A 27,924-nucleotide genomic window follows, 5' to 3' on the forward strand; every position below is an offset into this window, starting at 1 on the left:
TAATCTTAAAATTCACTTGCTTTACTGGTTTTTGTACCTTTGTTGTTTCGGTCACGACTCTAATATTGGTTAACATTCAGACACAATTGAAAAGGGATCCAGAGATTTATTAAAGAAAATTAAGGAATGTGCAAAAAAGACATTTGACAAAGAAAAACATAAGCATGTATCCCCATCATGCTGACTTTGATAACAATTGGAAGAAGTATTTGCAAAGAAAGCAAAAAGGGCAAATGTCAGCAGTATTATTTTCATAATTCTCTGTGGCTAACAACCTCTTTCTTCCTGATCCAATGTTCCATGCAATGGGTAATATAATACTATCAATATTCTCAATATCGTCGATATCAAGAGTCTCTGAAAAACAGAAATGAATCCCTCATTTACCACAAAGCCACACCTAAAATAACCATGAAAACATCACTGTTTCAAAGGCATCGTTCATTTAGACATTCAATATAAAAACAATTTTTGCCAGCATCCCCATATTATATACAGGATACCCCAGTGACGGTACAAGGAAAACACAAATGTGTAAAAGGGACTATCAGTTATTCCAATCCAACAGGTCTGTTTAATTGCAAATGCCTTATGGAATTCAGCTCTTACAGCTCCATCTCTGCATATATGTTTCCATGGCAACTAGACCCTTCTGCTTGACATTCCAGTCTCATACACCGGTTGCTGGGCACTCGCACACAAGCGCACACTTCCGTCACAAAAAAGCTCCAATTGATTCGACATCGATTGACCATACCAAAATCATATTGATACGTAACAGGTTATTAGTCCAGTCAATGCAAAAGGCTTTGACTTATGAAATCTATTGACCGATTCTGTTATTAACTGGCCACAAATTACAGGAGGGGAGCACGGAGGTCTGCATCTTTGTACTTGCTATGATCACCGATCAAGGATGTCAGTTGGCCATCCAAGTCTGATCACCAAGTTGTCTCAGATAACACAGAGACAGAGTTTGTGTGTGTTACGCTACATTGAACGTGTAAAATAAAATAAAACCCACATTCAACATAATAACAAAAGGCAAAGTCATTAAAGAGGAGTTGCTTCTATTTTGGTGTATTAAAAAGCAGGGATAAGAACAAGCAGGGAAATCTTTTGATTATTCAAGATGTTCAAGATGTTGAGCCTGGCAGATCAGTAACCACAGGATTACCATAGGAATCCACAGCCAACTCTTGAGTAAGGCTCAATTAAATTCCCAAATCCCTTTGACAGTGTCCACACCCTCAGTTTGAAACTTATTTTTAAGCCTTCAATTAAAATGTGAAATTCCAGTATATTGAAGTACTTTTACAGTAAAAGTACATCAGGAATATCAAGCAACATCAATGAGAGAATGTGTTTTCGAACAATGACGACGAGAAACATAATTAAAAAGCACAATAACCAAGGCAACAAAGGGATGTATGTAACTGATATACAGTGAGACTTACATTTAATTACACACCTTCGTCCTTCATGTTATAAGACAATGTCAGAGAAATAGGTCTCTTGAGAGTCCACTTGTACTATAGGTACCAGAATATTTACACATATTCCTGGGAAATACAAAAATGGACAGTTTCTTTGTTTTCTATAACACAAATCTAATTACTGAACCCAGAGTCATACCTAGCCAGTGACATTTGATAGCAAGTCTTTGATATAGGGCAATGCCAAAGGGCATTGCAAAGTATTTATTTAACCAGATTCAATAAAGCATTGTCACACGAACTGCAATTACCGTTGAAGTCGAAGTTTACATACACTTAGGTTGGAGTCATTAAAACGTCTTTCAACCACTCCACAAATTTCTTGTTAACAAACTATAGTTTTGGCAAGTCAGTTAGGACATCTACTTTGTGCATGACACAAGTAATTTGTCCTAAAATTGCTTACAGACAGATTATTTAACTTATAATTCACTGTATCACAATTCCAGTGGGTCAAAAGTTTACATACACTAAGTTGACTGTGCCTTTAAATAGGTTGGAAAATTTCAGAAAATGATGTCATGGCTTCAGAAGCTTCTGATAAATTGACATCATTTGAGTCAATTGGAGATGTACCTGAGGATGTATTTCAAGGCCTACCTTCAAACTCAGTGCCTCTTTGCTTGACATCATGGGAAAATCAAAAGAAAATCAGCCAAGAACACAAGTCTGGTTCATCTTTGGGAGCAATTTCCAAATGCCTGAAGGTACCACGTTCATCTGTACAAACAATAGTACGCAAGTATAAACACCATGGGACCATGCAGCCGTCATACCGCTCAGGAAATAGACGCGTTCTGTCTCCTAGAGATGAACGTTCTTTGGTGCAAAAAGTGCAAATCAATCCCAGAACAGCAGCAAAGGACCTTGTGAAGATGCTGGAGGAAACAGGTACAAAAGTATCTATATCCACAGTAAAACAAGTCCTATATTGACATAACCTGAAAAGCCGCTCAGTAAGGAAGAAGCCAATGCTCCAAAACCGCCATAAAAAAGCCAGACTACAGTTTGCAACTGCACATGGGGATGAAGATAGTACTTTTTGGAGAAATGTCCTCTGGTCTGATGAAACAAAAATAGAACTGTTTGGCCATAATGACCATCGTTATGTTTGGAGGAAAAAGGGGGAAGAACACCATCCCAACCGTGAAGCACGGGGGTGGCAGCATCACGTTGTGGGGATGCTTTGCTGCAGGAGGGACTGGTGCACTTCACAAAATAGATGGCATCATGAGGCAGGAAAATTATGTGGATATATTGAAGCAACATCTAAAGACATCAGTCAGGAAATTAAAGCTTGGTCACAAATTGGTCTTCCAAATGGACAATGACCCCAAGCATACTTCCAAAGTTGTGGCAAAATGGCTTAAAGACAACAAAGTCAAGGTATTGGAGTGGCCATCACAAAGCCCTGACCTCAATCCTATAGAATATTTGTGGGCAGAACTGAAAAAGCATGTGCGAGCAAGGACGCCTACAAACCTGACTCAGGTACACCCGCTCGGTCAGGAGGAATGGGCCAAAATTCACCCAACTTATTGTGGGAAGCTTGTGGAAGGCTACCCGAAACATTTGACCCAAGTTAAACAATTTTAAGGCAATGCTACCAAATACTAATTGAGTGTCTGTAAACTTCTGACCCACTGGGAATGTGATGAAAATAAAAGCTGAAATAAACAATTCTCTATCATTCTGACATTTCACATTTTTAAAATAAAGTGGTGATCCTAACTGACCTAAGACAGGGCATTTTTTACTAGGATTAAATGTCAGGAATTGGGAAAAACTGAGTTTAAATGTATTTGGCTAAGGTGTATGTAAACTTCCGACTTCTACTGTAAATCAGGGTAGAGTTCATTCTACGCAAAAAAAATAAAAAAAATGGACTGATACAGGGGGTCACTTCTTGGACTTGTCAGATAAAAAAAAAAAGCTAATTTCCGTTGCGTGCCCTAATGAACACATCCCAGGTATGAGGTGCCTTCCGAAAGCTAAATGCAACAGTCATTGAACAAACACCACACTGGCCAAGCCATGTCTCGAATGATGGCTGGTGGACAGAGATTTTTTTTAAATGACCGCTGTGTTGAGTATAGATGATCTTCATGTGGAGATGACTAGAGGATAGCGTGATGACTTTTGTCTAAGTGTTTCTTTTATTGCCCTCCGGCTCACGGGATGAGTGCTCTAAAAGAAAATGTTACGAGAGCTTGACAGCAATCTTCTGGTCCTTCTTCATCATCCTCTGAACATCCTTCTCCATCTTCTTCCTCTGCTGCTCCATGGAACGCTTTTCTCTCTCGGCCATCTTCTGTTGTCTGGTAGACAGGGAAACACAAAAAGGTGTGAGTTTAAAAGGATTGCAACAAACCTCATTACTAAGCTTTTTGAGAGAGCAAAGGTGATAGTTCAGAGGTAGAGAGAAAAAATATATCAAAAAGTACTGCCAACCAAGTTACCCTGACGCCAGAATTTTCTGTGTGCAAATAATGCCTTTCTTTCATGTTGACTGTGCTGAACATTCTTAATACACTGCCACCTGCTGGATAACAACTAAACTTGCAGATCTCTTGACAATATGACAGTAATATGACACTGAACATGACAGGATTTTCACATTGAACTAGGGCTGTCCCCGACAATTTTTTGGGGCGACCTCGAGTCGTCTGGTCCAAATTTTTAAACGTGTATTTTCCCATAAAATTACACATCCTATGTGTTTTAATCAAATCGACTATATGCACTGAGCTTGTCTGATGCTTTAAGCGCACCGTTTGATGAAATAATTGAAGACACACAAATGACTACAGGGAGTATGACCGCATTTGATTTGATTGTGTAGGGCCGGGCTCAGACTTGCTGCACTGATTTAAAAAAAATTGACAGCGAGTGACTGTGTGACTAGCAACAATTGTCTCTCTCGCCTCCCTGCTGCAGTGACCACCACAGAACATCAATTTATTGTATTTTTTTTGCTGAAGCTACAACATAATTACAACCATTTCTGACTGAAAAGATCTGTTACCGAAATCCTTCATTTGTTTAGGAAAAACATTCCTTATTCCCTAAACCCTTGCTCTATTTACATGACAAATGTATGCATCGCATGCATGTGACCAATGGGGACTGACTGTATACCAAAGTCACATCAATAACTTGGTTATAACAAACTCCGAACACGTGACAGCGAAATGGATGCAAAGGACTTGACAAATAAACTCGAAACGGGGGAATGTTTTAATGGATGCTCAGGAGGAAGTCAGATGTGTGGAATAAATTTAACTTTTTATGGAAAATATTGGAGGTCAAGATTTTTTTATTTTTTTTGGTAAAGCCTTTATTACAGCAAAGACTATAAAACAGTCGCATTCATTCATGAATGCAATTTCCGAAATGGAACGGTTTAATTATTGTTTACGCCAATTACTCAAGGAATGCTTTATTTTAAAACAAAAATGCTGGATTGCATTTCAAATCAAGAATGACTTGTATGCTGTGTGATGACATGAATGAATGATTAATTGATACAGTAGCCTACCTAAGTATTTAAATACAGGCCTAAGTAAGTTACCGTATTAAGACTAAACAGGACGCACTCTTAGGCCTACAGCTCGATGGTGGTTATACAAGGATGTTATATAAGCTTACTAATGATAATGACATAAGGATGATCATAATAATAACAATAAGAAGGAGATCAAGAAAGAGGGTTATTATAAATATAATTTTCCCTGACAATTTGGAACAGTGTAATCACTAAAATAATACCAGAGAGGCTGTTCTAACGGGGGGACGGGGAAGTGTAAAGCTTTTATTACAGCATAGCAAAGATTAAAAACAGGCGAATGTGAAATTGTTTATCCGACATGTGGTTGCGTGAGGCTTGGTGCTGACGGAATGAATAGGCTATTAAACAAACACACAAAAAAGCAACAAAAGCAGGATCTGTCTTATTTCTGTTGATATATGGATCAACAGGATTATTTACAGTGGCAAGAAGTCACAAGTATGTGAACCCTTTGGAATAACCTGGATTTCTGCTTAAATTAGTCATCAAATTTGATCTGGTCATCTAATCACAACAATAGACAAAAATAGTGTGCTTAAACTAATAACACAAATTATTGTATTTTTGTCTATATTGAATACATAATTCAAACATTCACAGTGTAGGTTGGGGAAAGTATGTGAACCCCTAGGCTAATGACTTCTCCAAAAGCTAATTGGGGTAGGGAGTCAGCTAACCTGGAGCCCAATCAATGAGACGAGATTGGAGATGTTGGTTAGGCGCTGCCTTGCCCTATAAAAATAAAAATACATTTTTTAAATCACAAAATTTGAGTTTGCTATTCACAAGAAGCATTGCATGACGTGAACCATGCCTCGAACAAAAGAGATCTCAGAAGACCTAAGATTAAGAATTGTTGACTTGCATAAAGCTGGAAAGGGTTACCAAAGTATCTCTAAAAGCCTTGATGTTCATCAGTCCACGGTAAGACAAACTGTCTATAAATGGAGAGCACTGTTGCTAAGTTCAGCACTGTTGCTACTCTCCCTAGAAGTGGCCTTCCTGCAAAGATGACTGCAAGAGCACACCGCAGAATGCTCAATGAGGTTAAAAAGGATCCTAGTGTCAGCTAAAGACTTACAGAATTCTCTGGAACATGCTAACATCTCTGTTGACGAGTCTACGAAATGTAAAACACTACAAAAGTGCACCTGGATGTTCCACAGCGCTACTGGCAAAATATTTTGTGGACAGATGAAAATACAGTTGAGTTGTTTGGAAGGAACACACAACAATGTGTGGAGAAAAAAAAAGGCACAGCACACCAACATCAAAACCTCATCCCATCTGTAAACTATGGTGGAGGGAGCATCATGGTTTGGGGCTGCTTTGCTGCCTCAGGGCCTGGACAGCCAGCTATCATCGACGGAAAAATGAATTCAAGTTTATCAAGACATTTTGCTGGAGAATGTTAGGCTATCTGTCCGCCAATAGAAGCTCAACAGAAGTTAGGTGATGCAACAGGACAACGACTCAAAACACAGAAGTAAATCATCAACAGAATAGCTTCAACAGAAGAAAATACACCTTCTGGAGTAGGCGAGTCAGAGTCCTGACCTCAACCCGATTGAGATGCTGTGACATGACCTCAAGAGAGCAGTTCACAACAGACATCCCAAGAATATTGCTGAACTGAAACAGTTTAGTAAAGAGGAATGGTCCAAAATTCCTCCTGACTACAGAAAACGTTTGGTTGAGGTTACTGCTGCCAAAAGGAGGGTTAACCAGTTATTAAATCCAAGGGTTCACATACTTTTTCCGCCCTGCACTGTGAATGTTTAAACGGTGTGTTCAATAAAGACATGAAAACGTGTAATTGTTTGTGTGTTGTTAGTTTAAGCAGACTGTGTCTATTGTTGTGAACTAGATGAAGATCAGATCAAATTTTATGACCAATTGATGAAGAAATCCAGGTATTTCCAAAGTGTTCACATACTTATTCTTGCCACATATACATTTAACATTTAGGCTATTGATTATAGACCTAATTAAGTTGGGGTTTCCTCTCACCTCACTTTTCTTAGAAAATTAAGGCAAGGGCTGTTTTCTCGTCTCCTAACACCGCTGCTGCCTCCACCCATTGTTCTCAACAGTGGTGTAAATTGCTTAAGTAAAATACAACTTGTCGTTTTTGGGGGTATTTATATTTTTCACAACTTTTACTTTACTACATTCGAATTGAAAATAAATGTACTTTTTACTCCATACAATTTCCCTGACACCCAAAAGTACTTGTTACGTTTTGAATGCTTAGCAGGACAGGAAATGGCCTAATTCACGCACTTATCAAGAACATCCCTGGTCATTCTACTGCCTCTGATCTGGCGGGATCACTAAACACACGCTTTGTTTGTAAATGATGTCTAAGTGTTGGAGTGTGCCCTAGCTATCCTAAAAAATAAGAATTTAATACAACAAAATAAATACAATAAAAACAGTACCGTTAAGTTATCTTTTACAATTGGGTACTTTTGCCACTACTGGTTCTCAACACCAATATGCTGTTTAACTTTGATATTACTCACATAGCAACATGGTCTAGGAAAAAGCGCCAATTCAACAGCGCACTGATGTGTTTGGAAAATTCCAGAAAATGATGTCATGGCTAAAGAAGCTTCTGATAGGCTAATTGACATCATTTGAGGCAATTGGAGGTGTACCTGTGGATGTATTTCAAGGCCTATCTTCAAACTCAGTGCCTCTTTGCTTGACATCATGGGAAAATCAAAAGATATCAGCCAAGACCTCAGAAAAAAAATTGTAGCCCTCCACAAGTCTGGTTCCTACTTGGGAGCAATTTCCAAACGCCTGAAGGTACCACATTCATCTGTACAAACAATAGTACGCAAGTACAAACACCATGGGACAACACAGCCGTCATACCGCTCAGGAAGGAGACGTGTTCTGTCTCCTAGAGATGAACGTACTTTTGTGCGAAAAGTGCAAATCAATCCTGGAACAGCAAAGGACCTTGTGAAGATGCTGGAGGAAACAGGTAAAAACGTATTTATATCCACAGTAATACGAGTCCTATAGACATAACCTGAAAGGCCACTCAGCAAGGAAGAAGCCACTGCTCCAAAACTGCCATAAAAAATCCAGACTACGGTTTGCAACTGCACATGGGGACCAAGATCATACTTTTTGGAGAAATGTCCTCTGGTCTGATGAAACAGAAATATAACTGTTTGGCCATAATGCCTGTTGTTATGTTTGGAGGAAAAAAGGGGGAGGCTTGCAAGCTGAAGAACACCATCCCAACTGTGAAGCACGGGGGTGGCAGCATCATGTTGTGGTGGTGCTTTGCTGCAGGAGTGACTGGTGCACTTCACAAAATAGATGGCATCATGAGGGAGGAAAATGTGGATATATTGAAGCAACATCTCAAGACATCAGTCAGGAAGTTAAAGCTTGGTCGCAAATGGGTCTTCCAAAATGGACAATGATCCCAAGCATACTTAAAGTTGTGGCAAAATGGCTTAAGGACAACACAGTCAAGGTATTGGAGTGGCTATCACAAAGCCCTGACCTTAATCCTATAGAAAATTTGTGGGCAGAACTGAAAAGGCGTGTGCGAGGAAGGAGGCCTACAAACCTGACTCAGTTACACCAGCTCTGTCAGGAGGAATGAGCCAAAATTCACCCAACTTATTGTGGGAAGGTTGTAGAAAGCTACCTGAAACATTTGACCCAAGTTAAACAATTTAAAGGCAATGCTACCAAATACTAATTGAGTGTATGTAAACTTCTGACCCACGGGAAATGTGATGAAATAAATAAAAGCTGAAATAAATCATTCTCTCTACTATTATTTTGACATTTTACTTTCTTAAAATAAAGTGGTGACCCTAACTGACCTAGAACAGGGAATTTTTACTAGGATTAAATGTCAGGAATTGTGAAAAACTGAGTGTAAATGCATTTGGCTAAGGTGTATGTAAACTTCCGACCTCAACTGTATCGTTGAGAGTCTATGTATTCCCAATACACATATATCAGGAGCCATATCTACATGGTATAGGTCTCAAAAATATTTTTTTTAACAGAATTGCATTTCAAATATTCTCTAGACCCCTCTCTAGACCCCTCAAACTCAAATCTGAACCTCGAAGTAGAGGGCTGCCTGTGGGTCCCGACAGAGATCATTGCGGTGTGGTCAGCCTTTTTCATGCTGTGGGTGGGAGTTGGCAGACAGACGACTTTTGGATTAAATTATTTTTGTTGTCGCACAGATTATTTGTTTAACGGTCATCTTTCTTCTTTGTATGCGTTAGCCATCCTATTGTATTAAAAGCACATCTTTGTCACATTCACACACACTCAGAATTCGCTGCTTCAACTTCAGCAACGTATCTCTCATCTAGTTGGGCGTGAGATCAAGTGCGACTTGTACACAAAAGTATGTGGACACCCCTTCAAATTAGTGGATTTTGCCATTTCCGCCACACTCGTTGCTGACAGGTGTTTAAAAATCAAGCACAGAGCCACGCAATATCCATAGACAAACATTGGCAGTAGAATGGCCTTACTGAAGAGCTCAGTGACTTTCAACATGGCACCGCCATAGGATGCCACCTGGGAGCAACAAGGGCTCAGCCGCAAAGTGTTAGGCCACAGAAGCTCACAGAACAGGAGTGCTGAAGCGCATAAAAATTGTCTGTCCTCAGTTGCAACACTCACTACCGAGTTCCAAACTGCCAAGGGAAGCAATGGCAGCACAAGAACTGTTCGTCGGGAGCATCATGAAATGGGTTTCCATGGCCGAGCAGCACCACACAAGCCTAAGATCACTATGCTCAATGCCAAGCATTGTCTGGAGTGGTGTAAAGCTCGCCACCATTGGACTCTGGAGCAGTGGAAACGCATTCTCTGGAGGGATGAATCACGCTTCCCCATCTTGCAGTCCGACGGACCAATCTGGGTTTGGCGGATGCCAGGGGAAAGCTACCTGCCCCAATGCATAGCACCAACTGTAACGTTTAGTGGAGGAGGAATATTGGTCTGGGGCTGTTTTTCATGGTTCGGGCCCCTTAGTTCCAGTGAAGGGAAATCTTAACGCTGCAGCATACAATGGCATTCTAAACAATTCTGTGCTTCCAACTTTGTGGCAATATTTTGGGGGAAGGCCCTTTCCTGTTTCAGCATGAAAATACCCCCATGCAAAAAGCGAGGTTCATACAGAAATGGTTTGTCGAGATCGGTGTGGAAGACCTTGACTGGCCTGCACAGAGCTCTGACCTCACCCCATTGAACACCTTTGGGATGAATTGGAACGCCGACTGCGATCCAGGCCTAATCGCCCAACATCAGTGCCCGACCACACTAATGCTCGTGGCTGATTGGAAGCAAGTCACCTCAGCAATGTTCCAACATCTAGTGGAAAGCCTTCTAAGAACAGTGGAGGCTGTTATAGCAGCAAATGGGAGACTGTATGAAATAGGTCTCATTGAAATAGAGTAGGCTGCCAATGCATGGGCAAATCACTGGCAGTTATCTTTCCAAGGAAATGTACTACCTGAATATGATTAGGCTATAGTTTACTACATTGCCTATAAATACATATTTATAACCCATATTTGTCTCAGTCTGAAAATCTTCCCACTCCTAAAAGGTAGGCTATAAAATAGCTCAAGAGAAAGTGCAAGTCTCTCCAACTCTACGTCTAGCATATTGGCTGATATATTAAGCTATCGGTATTAGTGGGCTATAACGGGCCACTTGAGAATCTCAGGTCATTTAACCTAGGCTATGTCTTGCGCATTTTCGATATTACCTAATGAGCACAACATTTCTGGGACCATGGCTGGCAAGTGAGCTGCGTCACATACGCCTAAAATAACATCGCAGGACAGCGGTTGGGTTCAGAAATAGTTATGCGGATAGCGGTTGGGAGCAGGATGAAGAAATCAGTCCCACGCAGACTACATCGAAGCCAGTTCCACTGCCCCCCCCCCCCCCCCCCCATTCTTCCCCTCCAATCAGGGACTGATTTAGACCTAGGACACCAGTTAGGTGAAATTCATTATCAGGTAAAACAGAAAACCAGCAGGCTCTGGACCTGTAGTATAAGATTTGAATACCCCTGCTCTTCACATTATAAAAAATGCTATCACCTGAGCACCAAATCGGCCTCCCAGGCAGCATCTGACGACTCATCCTCCCAGGCGTTGGCGTCCTCATGCCAGGTATCCATGTCTCCAAGCTCAGACTGTGGAACAGAGACGAGGACAGGAATGCAGTCAGAACACAGTCGCTGACACAGTATAGGATGGCAGTGGGACCTAATCTCCATTAGCAACTGTTCTTCACAACGCTATAAAACCTTTATTCAACCTGAATACAGAGAACTGTGGCCCTGGAGGACTTGTGCACTCCTGGGAATGAACAATGTCACAGCACTGGTCCAACTAAAACAGACAACTTTTGAGATGGTGAACTAAAAAGAAGCTCAGACTTCATCATATTGCTAGAGAGAGATGGTCTGTAATCCTTGAAACAAGAAATTGGACAGGCGTTGGCTAGCTTCTCAGCTTTTGGTGGCTGAGGTTTTGAAATCTAGACAGTGGATAGAGCAGTACCACCTCTCTCAAAGCCCCTCCCCAGCCCCTTTCAAAAGACATCTGTTTACAACACTTAGCAGTTAGCAGTGTGCATTAGAACGTTCAAGTTAAAAACCCCACCCTAACTTCAAATACCACCTTTGCAAAATCAGTATTCATCAATATAATAAGTAACGCTAATCCACCATACAAGGAGATAGCCTCCACCCCATCTTAGATTCAGCAGAGGCCAACAGATAACATTTATAGAACAGCCTGTCACAAGAGACTAGTAGTACAGTGCCTATAGAAAGTAAACACCCCCTTGAACTTTTTTCAAATTTCTCCGCCTTAAATCTAAGGGATTCAATTAAGACAACCTACTCCGTAGTTTTAAAGTGAAAGTTATAGAACATTTTCCAAATTAAGGAAAAAGAAGAAAAACTGAAATATCATAATTGGATAAGTCTCCACCCCCCTGAGTCAATACTTGGTGGAAGCACCTTTGGCAGCCATTACAGCTGTGTGTGAATCACTTGGAATAAGATTCTACCAATTTTGCACAACTCTTAGGGCAACATAAATCCATTTGTTTTCGTCAAAATTGCTCAAGCTCGTTACATTTGGTTGGAAATCTTTGACGGACAGCAATATCCAAAAAAACTGGCCTCAGATTTAAGCAAATTTCATTCAGGACTAAAAAGCATTTCTAGTGGGTCTATCCCACGGTCAGGTCTTCAGAAAAACTGAATGCAACAACGTTCATTCCATATTACTGGCCTGTATGACAAAGTGAAAATACATGAGCCTGTGTAAAAAATAAAAAAAATCCACTCCAAATGATCCATTCTGTTTGCAACAAGGCTGTTAAGTAATATTAAAAACTACAGGTTAGGGTCAAATCCAATACAACACAGAGTGAAACTCTCTATTTTCAAGTAATGTGATGGCAACATCATTTTATGGGTATGCTTGTCATCGGCAGGTACTGCGGATTTTGTCAGGATAAAAAAAAAGGTTTGCGGAAAACCCGACTCGGTCTTCTGTAAACCTAAACCTGAGATAGACGTAAATTTTTTCAGCGAGACAATTACACACATTTTAATGCCAAAGACACACCAGAATGGCTTTCCAAGAGGTTGAGTGTTCCTGTGTGGTCTAGTCTCGGACTTTAATCGGCTTAAAAGAATCTAAGTCAAAGTTTAAATATTGCTGTCTGTCAATGATCCCCAACCAAATGTTATGAGTTTGAACAATTTTGACAAAAACAATGGATATAAACTCAGCCAAAAAAAGAAACGTCCTCTCACGGTCAACTGTGTTAATTTTCAGCAAACTTAACATGTGTAAATATTTGTATGAGCGTAACTAAATTTAACAACTGACAAACTGAACAAGTTCCACAGACATGTGACTAACAGAAATGGAATAATGTGTCCCTGAACAAAGGGGGGGGGGGGGTCAAAATCTTGAGATTGCCTGCAATGACAACAAGCTCAGTCCGATGATGCCGTGACACACAGCCCCAGACCATGACGGACCATCCACCTCCAAATCGATCCTGCTCCAGAGTACAGGCCTCGGTGTAACGCTCAACCCTTCAACGATAAACTCGAATCCGACCATCACCCCTGGTGAGACAAAACCGCGACTCGTCAGTGAAGAGCACTTTTTTGCCAGTCCTGTCTGGTCCATCGACGGTGGGTTTGTGCCCATAGGCGACGTTGTTGCCGGTGATGTCTGGTGAGGACCTGCCTTACAACAGGCCTACAAGCCCTCAGTCCAGCCTCTCTCAGCCTATTGCGGACAGTCTGAGCACTGATGTAGGGATTGTGCGTTCCTGGTGTAACTCGGGCAGTTGTTGTTGCCATCCTGTACCTGTCCCGCAAGTGTGATGTTCGGATGTACCGATCCTGAGCAGGTGTTGTTACACGTGGTCTGCCACTGCGAGGACGATCAGCTGTCCATCCTGTCTCCCTGTAGCGCTGTCTTAGGCGTCTCACAGTAGGGATATTGCAACGTATTGCCCTGGCCACATCTGCAGTCCTCATGCCTCCTTGTAGCATGTCTAAGGCACATTCACGCTTATGAGCAGGGATCCTGGGCATCTTTCTTTTGGTGTTTTTCAGAGTCAGTAGAAAGGCCTCTTCAGTGTACTATGTTTTCATATCTGTGACCTTAATTGCCTACCGTGTGTAAGATGTTAGTGTCTTAACGACCGTTCCACAGGTGCATGTTCATTAATGGTTTATGGTTCATTGAACAAGCATGGGAAACAGTGTTTAAATCCTTTACAATGAAGATCTGTTAAGTTATTTGGCTTTTTACAAATTATCTTTGAAAGACAGGGTCCTGAAAAAAGGACGTTACTTTTTTTTCTGAGTTTATGTTGCCCTGAGAGTTGTGCAAAGTTGTTAGAATCTCATTCTAAATTATTAACAGCTGCAAAGGTTGTCAAAGGTGCTTCCACCACTTATTAACATAGGGGGAGGAGACTTATCCAACTATGATATTTCAGTTGTGTTTCTTAATTTAGAAAATTTCTATAACTTTCACTTTGAAAAGGTGGAGTAGGTTGTGTAGCTCTGTAGGAAGAATAGATAAAATTATAATTTTATCTAATTTTACATGACATTTTATGGCAACAAAATGTGAGAAAAAAAAGCTCAAGAGGGTGTAAACTTTCTATAGGCACTGTACTTTGGGCGATGCTACATAAACTCACAGATGGCTGGATGAAGGAGGTGTCCTGAGTGGCTGCCAGTCTGCTGGAAAAGCCCGCACTGCCGTCGGGTACCAAGTAGTTGAGTGGCTCCCTCTTCTTCAGTACAATCTGGGGTGGGGACAGAGAGAAAGGAGACAAGTTAAAACTACTAAGACTCAACAATATGATATGGCGTGACTACAAGCAGCAGTGTGGCCAGCGATATTGTCGACAGAGTGTGAGGCAAGGGGCTGCACTCGTCATCACCAAAACAAATACTGTTAAGCATCAATGCATGTGCACGGGAGTTTGCGTCGCCCTCTCATGCCATGTGATAGCTCGGTGAAAACCAATGTTGAACAGTGCAGCCTCGCCCTTTAGACAATTTTTGTTTGGAGTTACCCTGCTCCTCCCTTCTGGTAAACGTATATTGCTGAGTCTACCTTCAATTAGTGTTGAGAAATGCACTTAGAGCTGGAATCCGTAATTAGTGAAAATGCCTCATCCATTTGGGATATTTCAACAAAGACGTTAAGTCAAACAACAAATACCTTTTTCCCCTTGGACATCATTGCATGCACATATAACACGAGAGTATGTGGAGTACTGCAATTTTTTTTAGCATGTTGCCTGACACTCCTCTCCTGAGTTTCATCAACTAAACAAAACAAACACAACAACAAAGGACGCTGGGGTGAACAGTGGCACAAATGTCAGCTTTAAATGAAGACCCAGCCTACTTTCTGTGTTTTCCTGATGGTGGGAGCCATGTCTTTGAAGTAGTCTGGTTCCTCTTCCTCGCCAGGCTGTGGTGGCACGTTGCCATTACCGCCCTCGATCTTGATACTTGTGGGACCATCTTCATCCCACGAGCTCCATTCTTCAATCTCTGCCTGCACAGGGTTTGGTCAGATAATATGACGAAAATAAAGAGAAAGGATTTAAGTATGCCACAAAGTAAAAATTGACTGTTGGTTGCACAATAAATGGTGATGATGTAATTAATGACAATAGGGGGAAAGCAGGTTTGTTAGGGATGTAAAGCGAATCGACTAAGCACTTGCAGCACATTATTGCTAACATGATGCATCTTATAAACTTGTATATCACTGACCGGTTTGGGTACTGATGAAAAATCTACCGTCGTTGGAAGAGATATCTGATCCCCGCTTAGCTTACGCAACCTCCCAGATCTATGTCAAAACAGGAAATGTGCTTACTGTGGGCCACCACAAAAACATACATTTTAGAGCAAAGGCATTCCACGGGAAGCAATTTTCACATGCAAATAGCATTTGATTTCTATGCTAATGTGCTTGGTTCTGCTCAAGGAGTGACATTCCATATCATTCATTTCCACAGAGTAAAATGACTGGAAAGCTTACAGACTACGGCTTTCAGATTTGACCAAATCTGACACGGCAAAAGGGTTCTAGATCAGTTTTGCTTCTTTCAATACACCACAATGGGTGTTCCTTACCTGCATATCAACCTTTTGAAGAATGAAAGGAAGGTTGCAAGCCATGTGCAAATCTTAAAAAGGCGAAACTGAGAGATGGCCATGGTGATGCTGAGCTAAAAGGAGGACATACCATTATTAGCAAATTGGATTTATAAATCAGAATTTTCCAACAAGACTGTCATCAACATCCATCTAATAATGAGTCAGTTTGCTAGCTGTAATAGCTTTTGTCATTAGCATAGCTAGAAAGTTAGCTAGCTATTTTCTTCCTGGTTACTACTTCCTCCTGGCAATTAAAAAAAGTATCACATTATGAGTCATAATACCCATAAAACCTAGCGGTCAAACAGGGAAATGGTTCCAATTGTTTTTACACCATTAATGTTTCCCATATGGGATTTTAGAACATTTTTTAAAATAAGGGCTGCGTTTCGTGTAGGCTTATCCTGGCGTGACATTTTGATAACCGTGTAAATCTCTCTAGGACAATGTGATTAACAATTTATCTGCCTGTATTTACCCCCCAAAAAATGAAATGCTAATTAGCTGCTAATGTGGCTATCATAAAGAACTACAAATGCCATGATCTGGACGAGACTGCCGAATCGAGGCAAAGGTAGGAATCTCTGGATAAACTATGTTAGCTAAATGTAGTAATGAATAAATTGGCTACATTTCTTTAAAATGGGCAATTACGTGAACTGTCTTGTGCAAGTTTTAAATTGACAATGCCTGTTAGAAAAGGTGTCAGCTTGATGACGTGCAGGAGCTTGCAGGGATTTGTAGTTTAGCATGATGTCTACTTTGATGCTACTTAGCATTTTCGAATCTGAGAGTAAATAGTTGTGCTGTTATTTTTATTGATTTGGTCAAAGCTTTTGATACGGTAGACCATTCCATTCTTGTGGGCCGGCTAAGAAGTATTGGTGTCTCTGAGGGGTCTTTGGCCTGGTTTGCTAACTACTTCTCTCAGAGTGCAGTGTATAAAGTCAGAACATCTGCTGTCTCAGCCACTGCCTGTCACTAAGGGAGTAGCCAAAGGCACATCACTGCACTCTATACTCCTCTGTAAACTGGTCATCTCTGTATACCTGTCGCAAGACCCACTTGTTGATGCTTATTTATAAAACCCTCTTAGGCCTCACTCCCCCCTATCTGAGATATTTACTGCAGCCCTCATCCTCCACATACAACACCCGTTCTGCCAGTCACATTCTGTTAATTAAAGGTCCCCAAAGCACACACATCCCTGGGTCGCTCCTCTTTTCAGTTCGCTGCAGCTAGCGACTGGAACGAGCTGCAACAAAACACTCAAACTGAACAGTTTTATCTCAATCTCTAAATTCAAAGACTCAATCATGGACACTCTTACTGACAGTTGTGGTTGTTTTGCGTGATGTATTGTTGTCTCTACCTTCTTGCCCTTTGTGCTGTTGTCTGTGCCCAAAAATGTTTGTGCCATGTTGTGCTGTTGTCACGTGTTGCTGCCACGCTACGTTGTCTTAGGTCTCTCTTTATGTAGTGTTTTTTCTTGTCGTGATGTGTTTTGTCTTATTTATTTTTATCCCAGCCCCCGTCCACACAGGCCTTTTGGTAGGCCGTTATTGTAAATAATAATTTATTCTTAACTGACTTGCGTAGTTAAATAAAGGTAAAAAAAGAAATGTATTGATAAGTCACCTTGTCCGAGAGATTTCCATGGTTATCAAAGCGTCACGCCAGGGTAAGCCTACACGAAACAACCCTTATTTAACTGTTTCGAAAATTTTCTATGGGAAAAATTAAAGTTTGAAAAACTATTGGAACCATTTCCCTGTTTGAACGCTAGGTTTTATGGATATTATGAGACCACCATCGTGGGGCTCAATTGCTGCATCATTTAATGCACCCATTCAAAACAACTGAGAACTTATACAAATATGATTTCAAATCATGCTGGTCGGAAAGTCGGAACTCAAGAAAGAGGCCTGAGTTCCCGAGTTGGAAATCCGAGTTGGATGACCGTTCAAATCGATTTCCCATTGGAGATCGTTTTTTTCTGGGTTCCGAGTTGTTTTGAACGCAATTAAGTCGGAGATGTCAGAGTTCCCAGTTGTTTTGAACGCGGCATTCTAATCAAGTCTAGGTATCGTTAGCTAGATTTTTGGGGGTCTGAAACGGATATAGACAGGTAGTTCATTGTCTTCATTGCTAAAATACAGACACTCACCGTACAGCTCAATATACTTGCTTAGCTGACAGCTGGCGAATCAGATGTGGCCGTCCCCAGAATTCATGTGTTTGGCTAGCTAGCGCTAACTTAGCAAATCAGCATACCGATATGCAACGTATTTTTCCTTGTAAATTTCACTCTCGAAACAACACACTTGCAATAATGACACCAGTCATATCCCAAGCGTATGTGTCTAACAGCTGCTACCTAGCATCCGTTCTCATTATTTATTCCATAAATATTTGTCGCTTCTTCATAGGCTCATGGCTGCCATCTTGAAACTGGGGAGAGGATGTGGAACCAAAGCCGGGGCAAGAGGCACACTAAGTATCTCTGGGCTATGGTAGGCGTTGGTCTTCTGCCCCCCAGTGGTGGAACATATCATAGGACTTTGGCTTTTTTTGTCTTCCTTGAAAGAAGAGCTGTTATGTGAAATGTAATAGGCAACAAAAAAAACAGCATTTGGTTAATAAAAGTATAAATGTCATCCAGGCAAACTATGGATTTATTATGACCAAATAATTATGACCATTATTTACAGTGGTGTAAAGTACTTAAGTAAAAATACTTTAAATGACTACTTAACTTTTTGGGCTATCTGTACTTTACTATTTATATTTTTTGCCAACTTTTACTTTTACTTCACTACATTCCTAAAGAAAATAATGTACTTTTTACTCCAACACATATGCCTGAGTGTTGGAGTGTGCCCCTGGCTATCCGTCAATAAAACATGTAAGGAATTTGAAATGGTTTATACATTTAATTGTGATACTTAAGTACATTTGAGCAATTCCATAATTACAAAATGACAAATAATTTTAATCGAAGTGGGCGGGGTATTTTGAATATTTGGTGCGTAGTCAACCATACAAACTGGCCAATGAGCTGACGAAGTACTTGGACGTGGTAGATTTGAAAGTGTGTTATAAACAGACAGACTGAAGTTGTTGATTTTTTTTTAGCTGGGAAGTGTAATTATTTCACGTGAAACTACATTTATAAAAAGGTGAGATGCGGTTTAATCTAATGTACGACGTAAAAATATATATTTTTGATTGCTTTATAGTTTTCTTTCCTTGCAAATCTGTGCTACGGCATACGCCACAATCCGGTAGCTAACTAGCTAGAACTAGTAGCTAACGCGTTATTAGCTAAGCTAGCATTGCTTTGGCTAGACGAGATGCAAATGGTTAGCTAACTAAGGACGTTAACTTAGCAACACATATTCCAGCGAGCTGGTTATTTACATCAGGGTCCGTTGTCTGCTTGTTGATTCAGACATCAGACATCAGGAGTATATATCGCACTATAGCGTAGATGTCATATCTGTGAATAGCTAGCTAGGCGTACAGTCAGTAGCTACCTCAATATCCATTAGCTAACGAATCGACGGTGACGTTAGCTACATTCTTTGCAGAGATGTTGGAGGAGGAACATACAGACAGACAGCACCAACTTGCCATGTTGTGTCAGAAGCTCGACCGAATTAAAACAAGATGTCTAATCGAAGGTAATAAAACCATTTAATTCGTTCCATGGCGAAGACAACATGCCTCATATATTGTACATAATGATATGCCCATAGAAGGCTACTGAGTTTGCAAACGGGCACTCACTGTCTTTTTTCCTCTCATTTTCATGCAGATGACACTGATAATATCAACCAGGCCATTGGCTCAAATTCGCCTGAAACGTGTCTCGCATATCTGATGGTCTTGGAGAAGAAAGGAGACCCTCACTTGGATCCTAGTCATCTCACAAAGCTTACAGACTTCTATACCCGTGTATTCTCAACTATGCCACTGGGGAAACACTGCCAAAATGAGAGCTATGCCAGAATGCTGGTCAGATTTGCAGAGCTGAATGTGTGAGTGAACCATGATCATACTGTGTACCATGAGAGGCTTGAGCTTTGTTTTGCAACATGTTCCTCTGTTGACTGTACTTAGCTACATCAGTTAAATACAATGTGTGGTGTGTATTAATAATATTAAAGTGGCAATCTAGGATTTGGGAAAACTACAAAGTGGCCACACTGCCACTTTTTGGTTAACAGCTGAGGGATAAGGCTAGCAAAAATGTAACCATTCTCAAATTCATGGATGCAAGGACTGACCATTCATGAGCTCAAAATAATAGTTCTATCAACATTTTGAAGCTATTCAGTGTTTGTTTACAATTACATGGTTTACAAATAATGGAAGTAAAATAAGTTTATATGTTGGGGTCTCTGACGGATTCCGACAGTTGAACTAAGCTCTGGAGGCATTTACACCAGTAAATTATTTTATTCAAAAAATCAATGGCTTATTTCAGAATTTAAGTCTAAAAATGTATGTACCAATCCCAGATTGCCCCTTTAACAGACAACTTTGTGGTATTTATTTTTTTCCTTTATATGGTCGAATGAGTCCTTTTAATTTCTTTCAGAATTCAAGACCCCAGTGGGGCAGAGGGCAACTTCAATGTTGCGACTACACACTGCCAGGATTTCGCTTTTGTCCACATTGCACACGCTCAGTTTGAACTGTCTCAAGGTAGAGAGATGCACAACAATCTTTGGGTCGACTGGCATAGATGATTTATACACACAGGCAACACAATTTGGGTTATTTACTCAACTTTGGCTCCATGGTTTTACCAGCTTTTTCATATTCACCCAATACAGAGCAAATATTGAATCTCTAACATGTTATTCATGTCCTGACAATGATGAATGCATCAGTCCAATCTGTGAAACTCCCATTCAGGACCTCCATACTGCTGCAGGAAAGTATTATTGGTATCTAGTCAGTAAGATTATTATTTCTTTACTATCCCATCTCAAAAGGCAACACGAAGAAAAGTACTTGGATACTTCAAAGGGCCATTGAACTGAATGCCAAACCCAATGACCTGCTGGAGGCTGCTATGCAGAACTTGACACTGGGCAAAGCAGAACTTCTTTCCTCTGAGGATAAAGAAAATGTACCAGGTTAGTTGTGTCCAATTTCCAATCCCATTTGAGATCAGTATTAACCGGAAGCCCATCTTCATTTTTTTATATTTTTTACGTCAAAGACAAAAAATAGTATAATACATGAACATGTTTCTTCACCCTAGATTTGAATGAAATCACTATTATGCTACTTTAGGGTTTTAGTACTGTATATTGATTGTCTTAATAATGTGTTGTCAATTTTTTTTCTTTCAGTCTCAACTTATAATATAAATTGTTCTGCAAAAAATGGCAAAGAATTTCGCAGTGTCTCCAGAAACTCAGATGGTACAGGCGACTTGCAGCTCTCCAGTATATTTTCTTCAGGGTAAAAGACAAGTTTTTTGTTTTTTACAGTGCCAAGTTCTCACACCAAGCTTCTCTCTGTTTGTATTTACATTCTTCTATTCTGTCTCGTGAAATTTTTGTTGTTGACATTGTTCTTCTCATTCCCATAGAACAATGGAACCACGGAATGGACCCCTAGAGGACCAGGCTCCAGCTTGGAGGTCTGGGTCTCAACGAAAGAGAGCCCTTGGCATAGTAAAGTTTGATTTTAGTCTTTTAAAGATCCTACATGAGTTTTTATTAGTAGTAGTTTTAAATAGTGTTGGGGTGGGGTTGATACAGTTACATATCGCAATATTACTTTGGATGATATTGTATCGATACTTTGACTCCAATATTGTATCGATACTTTGAATCGCAGTATCGAATCGCAATACATATAGAATCGTGAGATTCGTAATACATGTCGTAACGGTACCTAAGTATCGTGAGAATATCATATCTTGTTTTAAAGTAGTTTTAAAGTAGTTTTTCCCATCACTTCTCTGGCTTTAAATCATCTCTTGTTCTTTATTATCCTGCCCTTCTAGCCAGGGAGAGTGCCTGTAGTCCACCGCTCTATCTCAGAAATGGATGATGATGATAGTGATGGAAGACGAGTGAAGAGGAGGGAGGCTCTCATCCCAAGTAGCTTGTCCAGGTAAGCATTTTCTTTTTCTTTTTTTACCTATTTCAAGGAAACACCGGATTACAACGCCTAAACTGATGAATGGAACTTTGTTTTAGGCAAACATCTGGTTCAAGTGCCATGTTCACCTTGTCCTCAGCCCAAAAGCGTGTTGAAGATGGGGACTTCCTCAATCTAAAGGTCTGTGAATGAATATCCCACCGTTTCAGTTGTAATTATAGATTGTCTAAGATTTTTTTCTACCCCCGGCCCAACTGTTTACAATTATATAAAATAACATGGAGAGCAGAGCATGTGATATCTTACATAATCCTATTTTCAAGACGGGTTGATTGGACAATCATATCATTGTTGATGTGCTCCCTCAGACACCGATCATTAGCCCTGAGCCATGCCCATGGGAGGACATGGGAATGGTGGACTCCACCACTACACTGCTGCACAGGCAAGATAGGAGAGATCCCACTAGGATGGAAGGTAGGTACCTTTTACATTGAAGTGAAACCATTTTGACCTAGTAGTTGACGGTGTAAAAAAGCTGTGTTTAGTGAAAAGCATTAGTTGGCGCACACCCACATATTCAAAGAGGTGCTCCTCACTCATATCGAGTTTATGTTCTCTGCTGTTTCAATGGTAGATACCACTGACAATATAAACCAGATAATCGGTTCCAACTCCCCTGAGGCTTGCCGGCTCTATCTGACAAAGCTGGAGAAGAGGGGCAATCCTCAGACAGACACCAACCTTCTCCTAAAGCTTAAGGACTGCTATTCCAGAGTGTTCTCCAGACTGCCGTTGGGAATGTACAGCAGAAACGAAAGCTATGTCAAGATGCTGGTCCGATTTGCCGAACTCATAGGGTGAGTGTACTTCAGGATATTTTTGGACATAAAAAAAACCAACCAAAAACATGCATGTATTCAGATGTGTTTCTAGTGTTCTAGAATTGGTTTGATGGCTGTCTAAAAATGTCCTCCGTAGTATTGATGACCCAGATGATGCTCGGGACAACTTCATCATTGTGAGATCCAACTGCAAAGGCTTTGCCTTTGTGCACATAGCACATGCTCAGTTTGAGGTGGCTCAAGGTAGATTGCCCATTTGTATTTTACATAAACGATTGTGCGTAATATAGAGTTTTGATACTAAAGAGATTTTTGTTGATATTCTTCCAAAAGGTCAGGTGAAGAAAGGCACCTCAATACTACAGAAAGCCCTTCAGGTGAACGCAAAGCCCACTGAACTAATTGAGACGGCAATGCAGAAGCTAAAAGCTGGGAATTACCAGTTTCTCCCCGCAGAAAACCGAGAGTGTGTCCCAGGTAGGTTTCATTTACATTTAGTCAATTATGCTGTATGTCTTGGTGGTGTTCGTTAGGGCATGCAATGGAAAATGTAGTCCCTCTGTTTTCTCTTGTTTGGTACCGAATGAACATGACCCTGTTCATCCTGACTACAAAGTGATAACGGCTTAAAGCTTGCAAACCCGATGTAAGTTTTAGTTGAATAGATTCCTTATGCGTGTTTCTTTTTACAGAGCCACAGTCCCACGGGTCATTGAGTCTGTCAAACTATGGTAGAGAGAGGGAGCCGGAGATTCCCGCCCGTTTACCTCTGAGCCAGACACAGCCCAAACCCTCTAGCATGGAGCTGTCTTCAGGGTGGAAAATGCCAGCCCGTGTCAGCCGAGTCGTGTCTCCAGAGGTTTGGCTTGCTCTTTTATTTTTGGGGTTACTACTGTGTCGTCAACATAAGTGCTGGCATCAAACTCCAATTTAGTTTGTTCATTCTTATGGCTGAGTTAACTACATTTCTGTTTCTCTTTTTGCCTCTGTTTTGACACTTAACACTTATGTTTTCTTTTGGATTCTTCTATTTTAACCTTTGGGTTTATCTGTGTGTGTGTGTGTGTTTGGTCGTCATCAGGAGAAGCACACTCCTCCTAATCTCAGGCCCATTCCACGTCTGGTGGACTCTCTGCCCACCCCATCCCTCCCTCTCCCGTCCAGACTCAACCCACCTGTCGCCTGCCAGACGCCCAACTACAAAGACCCCAGGGCCAACAGGTGAGGGGGCTGGAGTGGACATATATCTGACATAAAAGCTCTTGTGCAGTGATCCTAATCACCATAATCTAATGATTCTATTTCAGGTCTTGAGATGTATTAGGAAATGGTATTGTCAGTGTTGGGGAAGCTACCCTGAAAAATATTACTTCCCACTGCAAGAAGTTGCGCTACAGCAAAGCTACCCTCCAAACAAAATATATTTTTATTAACTAAAGTTACTTTGAAAAGGTTAATTTGAGAACTACCTCTTGAAAAATGATCATATTTTAATCTGAACCGTCATAGTGCAAAGTTTAGACTGTCATCCATCCTGTGACGTGGCTTAAGTAACAGTCACGGCAGACAGCGTGGCGAGATCTGTGAGTGTGTTTCGTCTTGGATTCAAGAGGAAAGATGGGAAGCAGTGATGCAAAAAAAATAGGACTTTCTTTGACATTTGAATTCCCTTCTCTCCTCAGTTACGTTACCCCCGTGGTCAAGAGGAACCCCCCATTTGCGGCCCCTCTCTCAGCAGCCCATAAAGCCGGCCCTGCCCAGCAGCAGCCGTGCACCCCCCTCAGCCAGGTGTCCTATGCCCAACAGACCCACCAGGTAAACCACAAACGCCATCCATGGGATTTCCCTGATCACTTGAGACGCCATCAGGTCAGGAGGAACGAACTCATGGCCCTAGTTATGTTCTCTATGTGTGAGTTTTCTGTTTAAGTTATAGGCCTATGTCAAATGAAATGTGAACTTGATGGTTGAATGACTGCACTTGTCCCTTACTTCAGGGTTCCACCGCTGCTCTCTCAAACGAGTCCATCGTGATAAAGGGCAAACAGTTCCTTGTCCTGAAAATGATTGGCCGAGGTGGATCCAGTAAGGTAGGGTCTAGTTGTCTTGTTCATTAGGGCACAATGTAACAAAAGCTCTCAAAAACATTGTGCAACGGAAAACAAAAGATAGTTACTTGTTAGACAATTTAAGATTGTACTTCCCTCTTTCAATTTGTTTGAAACCGGAAGATAACAGGGAAGTACTACAGGTGGTTGATGGTCGATTAGCTGGTTTTTCAGCTGGTTTGATGGTAGGTCCTCTGTCATTTCAGGTGTACCAGGTTCTGGACCAACGGAATCAGCTGTTTGCTGTGAAGTATGTGAACCTGGAGGAGGCTGATCCCCAGACAGTGGAGAGCTACAAGAATGAGATAGAGCATCTCATTCACCTGCAGCAGTACAGTGATCAGATCATCAAGCTGTATGATTAGTGAGTGTTCAGTGTTTGCTACTCTGACTTATTCCGCTTGGGTCTAGCAATAAATTATTTTGATTTTTTGATAAATGCATACACTGTACATCCAAAACACAAAAACTGGTGGTACTGGTACATAAAAATAAAATACATGGTCACACTACTTCTTTTTTTTTTGAAGAAGAAGAAGAAGAAAAAAAGATTAAGGATAACACAACGTAATTCTATTTTTTTTTCGTGATATCCAATTGGTAGTTACGATCTTGTCTCATCAATCTTGTATCAACTCCCCAACGGGAGAGGCGAAGGTCGAATCGTGCGTCCTTCGAAACATGACCCGCCAACCTGAACTGCTTCTCAACACCTGCTCGTTTAACCTGGAAGCCAGCCGCACCAATGTGTCGGAGGAAACACCGTTCAACTGACGAGTGAAGTTAGCTTGCAGGGATCAAACCCCGGGCTGTAGTGACGCCTCAACACTGCGATGCAGTGCCTTAGACCGCTGTGCCACTCAGGAGGCCCCAACACAACGTATTTCGATTGTGGTCCTCTGTTCCATCCCACTATACATGTCATGGGATTCCCCGTGAGCAGTGCATTTTATCAGTCGAGTTCTCTTGTGTTCCAGTGAAATAACCAACAGCTACATCTACATGCTAATGGAATGTGGTAACCTGGACCTCAACACCTGGCTACGGAACCGTAAAACTGTCAACCCGCTGGAGAGGAAGTTCTACTGGAAGAATATGCTGGAGGCAGTCCAGACCATCCACAAACATGGTTATTATCTCTCCATCTGTCTTGAACTCCGTATCTCTCTTCATCAGTAACAATTATGTTTTCTAAGTTCCTCATACCCAAACATTGCACTCTATAAGAATCTTTTTTAGTTTTTTCAGTAACTTTTGTGTGTGTAGGCATTGTCCATAGTGACTTGAAGCCAGCCAATTTTGTGATTGTGAATGCCTCGCTGAAATTGATCGACTTTGGCATTGCAAACCGCATCCAGCCTGATGTGACGAGCATTATGAAAGATTCTCAGGTAAGAGCACAACCCCCATCTCCAACTGTAGTTCATAATGTATGTATGCATAACCAGAAGCTTGCCAAAATAAGGATATTGATCTTCGAGGGAAAAAATCCTCAACACAGGTGGGGACCTTGAACTACATGCCTCCCGAAGCCATCAAAGACACTTCATCCCAGCCAGGGAAGGCACGCTTTAAGGTGAGCTAATGTCCCTTCCTTCCAAAACAATGTCTTTTTAATACATGCATATTCCATATGGACTCATTTATATCAACGTTGGAAGATTATGCATGTGTAATGATGTAATAAATGTTTTTGTTGATTTGATTCATAGATTAGTACTAAAGGTGATGTGTGGTCCCTTGGTTGCATCATGTACTGCATGACCTATGGGAAGACTCCATTCCAGACCATCACCAACCAGATCACCAAGCTACACGCCATCATTGACCCGACCCATGAGATAGAGTTCCCTGACATTGCAGAGAAGGATCTGCTAGATGTGTTGAAGGTGAGTGATTCCGCTGTGTATTGGCTTTTTGGTTGAGTTTTGATTTACTGTGAATTACATGGATCTGATGGGATATGTTGGGGGGTTTTTTCTACCACCAGAGGTGCTTGGTACGAAACCCAAGAGAGCGGATTTCCATCGCAGAGCTGCTGGAGCATTCATACCTAAAGCTTCAGTCTCAGCAACAGTCACCTGTGCCATGTACATAAACGCCCACACATTATGCATATTTATAACTTATACCTGCCATAATACCAAGTGTTTTTTTTAAATTAAATATATATATATAGAAGAAAAGGAATTGCAACAACTTTAATTTTGTCTTCCTCTATATCTCCTTTCAGCACCACCTGACAATAACGATCTGAAGAGGATCCTCAACGAGCTCGCTGCCTTACAGTCTCCCAACAGCATTGCCAGGGCTGCTAATGTAAGCATAACAATGTGCAATTTCCAATAATATTAATCTTATCGTCATTTGCTTTTAACTGACTGGCATCTTCTCTGCAATCGACAGAACTTGGCGAAAATGTGTAACAGTGGTCGAAAAGTGGATGCTGCAGGGTGTGTAAAGTCATCCAGCCTGCTCAACTGGAAGATGTGATCTGGCCATGTAGATGCTCCACTGATGGCCTAAAAACCACCATAGGTGTCAGCAGATGGGACTCCATTTATAGCCTAAGTCGTGCTTTACCCATGCTTCAGCACAACCCGAAAAATAGATCCTGCTTGGCAGTACACTGGCCTTGTTTGAATACTTTGAAAATGTATCCTTCCTTCCCCTTCTTGAAGTAATCACTGATCTGACATGTCTGGATTGGTGAAAGCTATAAAGTGGAACCTTTACTTTTATTCTATCCAAGTATGTTGGATCAGTGCTGACACAGAGGATGAGAGGAAAGAAGGAAGCTTTTTTAAGCAGGGTCCATATCTGCCCTACAGCGCTCTACCATCTCCATGTTTTATCCTCTCATGTCCTCGTGACTTCCCCTTGCTTGCATCTTGACGGATACGGATCTACACTTTTTGGGGGGCTTTATTTTTTTAAGACTGACATTTTTTGTGTTTCTTTACTTTATACATTTTACTGTACTCTCAAACATGTAACCACAAAAAATGCTCAACAAATAAACTAGCTAACCGAT

General features: G+C 41.1%; 2 protein-coding genes across 6 annotated transcripts; one reads left to right on the top strand and one right to left on the bottom strand.

Annotated features, from left to right (window-relative positions):
- Positions 1–86: 86 nt before the first annotated feature.
- LOC139564668 (receptor-binding cancer antigen expressed on SiSo cells-like) lies at positions 87–18,272 on the bottom strand. Of its 2 annotated transcripts, none has more exons than XM_071384397.1 (7): positions 17,979–18,272; positions 15,788–15,882; positions 15,422–15,500; positions 15,048–15,200; positions 14,329–14,436; positions 11,178–11,272; positions 87–3,814 (listed from the first exon to the last, which is right to left on the bottom strand). In XM_071384397.1, exons 2-7 carry the CDS (start codon positions 15,868–15,870, stop codon positions 3,697–3,699), a joined length of 636 nt encoding a protein of 211 aa, XP_071240498.1. In that variant the 5' UTR covers positions 15,871–15,882; positions 17,979–18,272; the 3' UTR covers positions 87–3,696. The 2 variants fall into 2 exon arrangements, with proteins under 2 accessions (XP_071240498.1, XP_071240497.1); XM_071384396.1 differs by lacking the exon at positions 17,979–18,272 and adding an exon at positions 17,184–17,246.
- On the top strand, positions 18,241–27,924 carry ttk (ttk protein kinase). Of its 4 annotated transcripts, none has more exons than XM_071384393.1 (25): positions 18,241–18,324; positions 19,402–19,494; positions 19,629–19,851; positions 20,415–20,521; positions 20,815–20,958; positions 21,178–21,289; positions 21,420–21,504; positions 21,840–21,949; positions 22,036–22,117; positions 22,306–22,414; positions 22,575–22,797; positions 22,919–23,025; positions 23,116–23,259; positions 23,475–23,641; positions 23,864–24,003; positions 24,465–24,597; positions 24,780–24,872; positions 25,097–25,254; positions 25,868–26,019; positions 26,157–26,281; positions 26,392–26,466; positions 26,603–26,779; positions 26,881–26,980; positions 27,124–27,209; positions 27,297–27,924. In XM_071384393.1, the coding sequence occupies exons 2-25, from the start codon at positions 19,404–19,406 to the stop codon at positions 27,381–27,383; spliced, it is 3,030 nt and encodes a 1,009-aa protein (XP_071240494.1). In that variant the 5' UTR covers positions 18,241–18,324; positions 19,402–19,403; the 3' UTR covers positions 27,384–27,924. The 4 variants fall into 4 exon arrangements, with proteins under 4 accessions (XP_071240494.1, XP_071240493.1, XP_071240492.1 ...); XM_071384392.1 differs by lacking the exon at positions 18,241–18,324 and adding an exon at positions 18,868–18,990 and having other exon boundaries at positions 19,387–19,494; XM_071384391.1 differs by lacking the exon at positions 18,241–18,324 and adding an exon at positions 18,868–18,990.

This window comes from Salvelinus alpinus, chromosome 35, assembly GCF_045679555.1.
Source record: "Salvelinus alpinus chromosome 35, SLU_Salpinus.1, whole genome shotgun sequence".
Lineage (NCBI taxonomy): Eukaryota > Metazoa > Chordata > Actinopteri > Salmoniformes > Salmonidae > Salvelinus > Salvelinus alpinus.

Coding starts and splice junctions, on each gene's coding strand:
- LOC139564668 (XM_071384396.1), bottom strand. CDS start 17,231: ATGGCACAAACATTTTTGGGCACAGACAACAGCACAAAGGGCAAGAAG. Junction 14,437..15,047: donor CCATCAGGAAAACACAGAAA/GTAGGCTGGGTC, acceptor TCCCCACCCCAG/ATTGTACTGAAGAAGAGGGA. Junction 3,815..11,177: donor GAGGCCGATTTGGTGCTCAG/GTGATAGCATTT, acceptor CCTGTCTACCAG/ACAACAGAAGATGGCCGAGA.
- ttk (XM_071384393.1), top strand. CDS start 19,404: ATGTTGGAGGAGGAACATACAGACAGACAGCACCAACTTGCCATGTTG. Junction 22,415..22,574: donor AGATCCCACTAGGATGGAAG/GTAGGTACCTTT, acceptor TTTCAATGGTAG/ATACCACTGACAATATAAAC. Junction 23,026..23,115: donor TCAGTTTGAGGTGGCTCAAG/GTAGATTGCCCA, acceptor TTCTTCCAAAAG/GTCAGGTGAAGAAAGGCACC.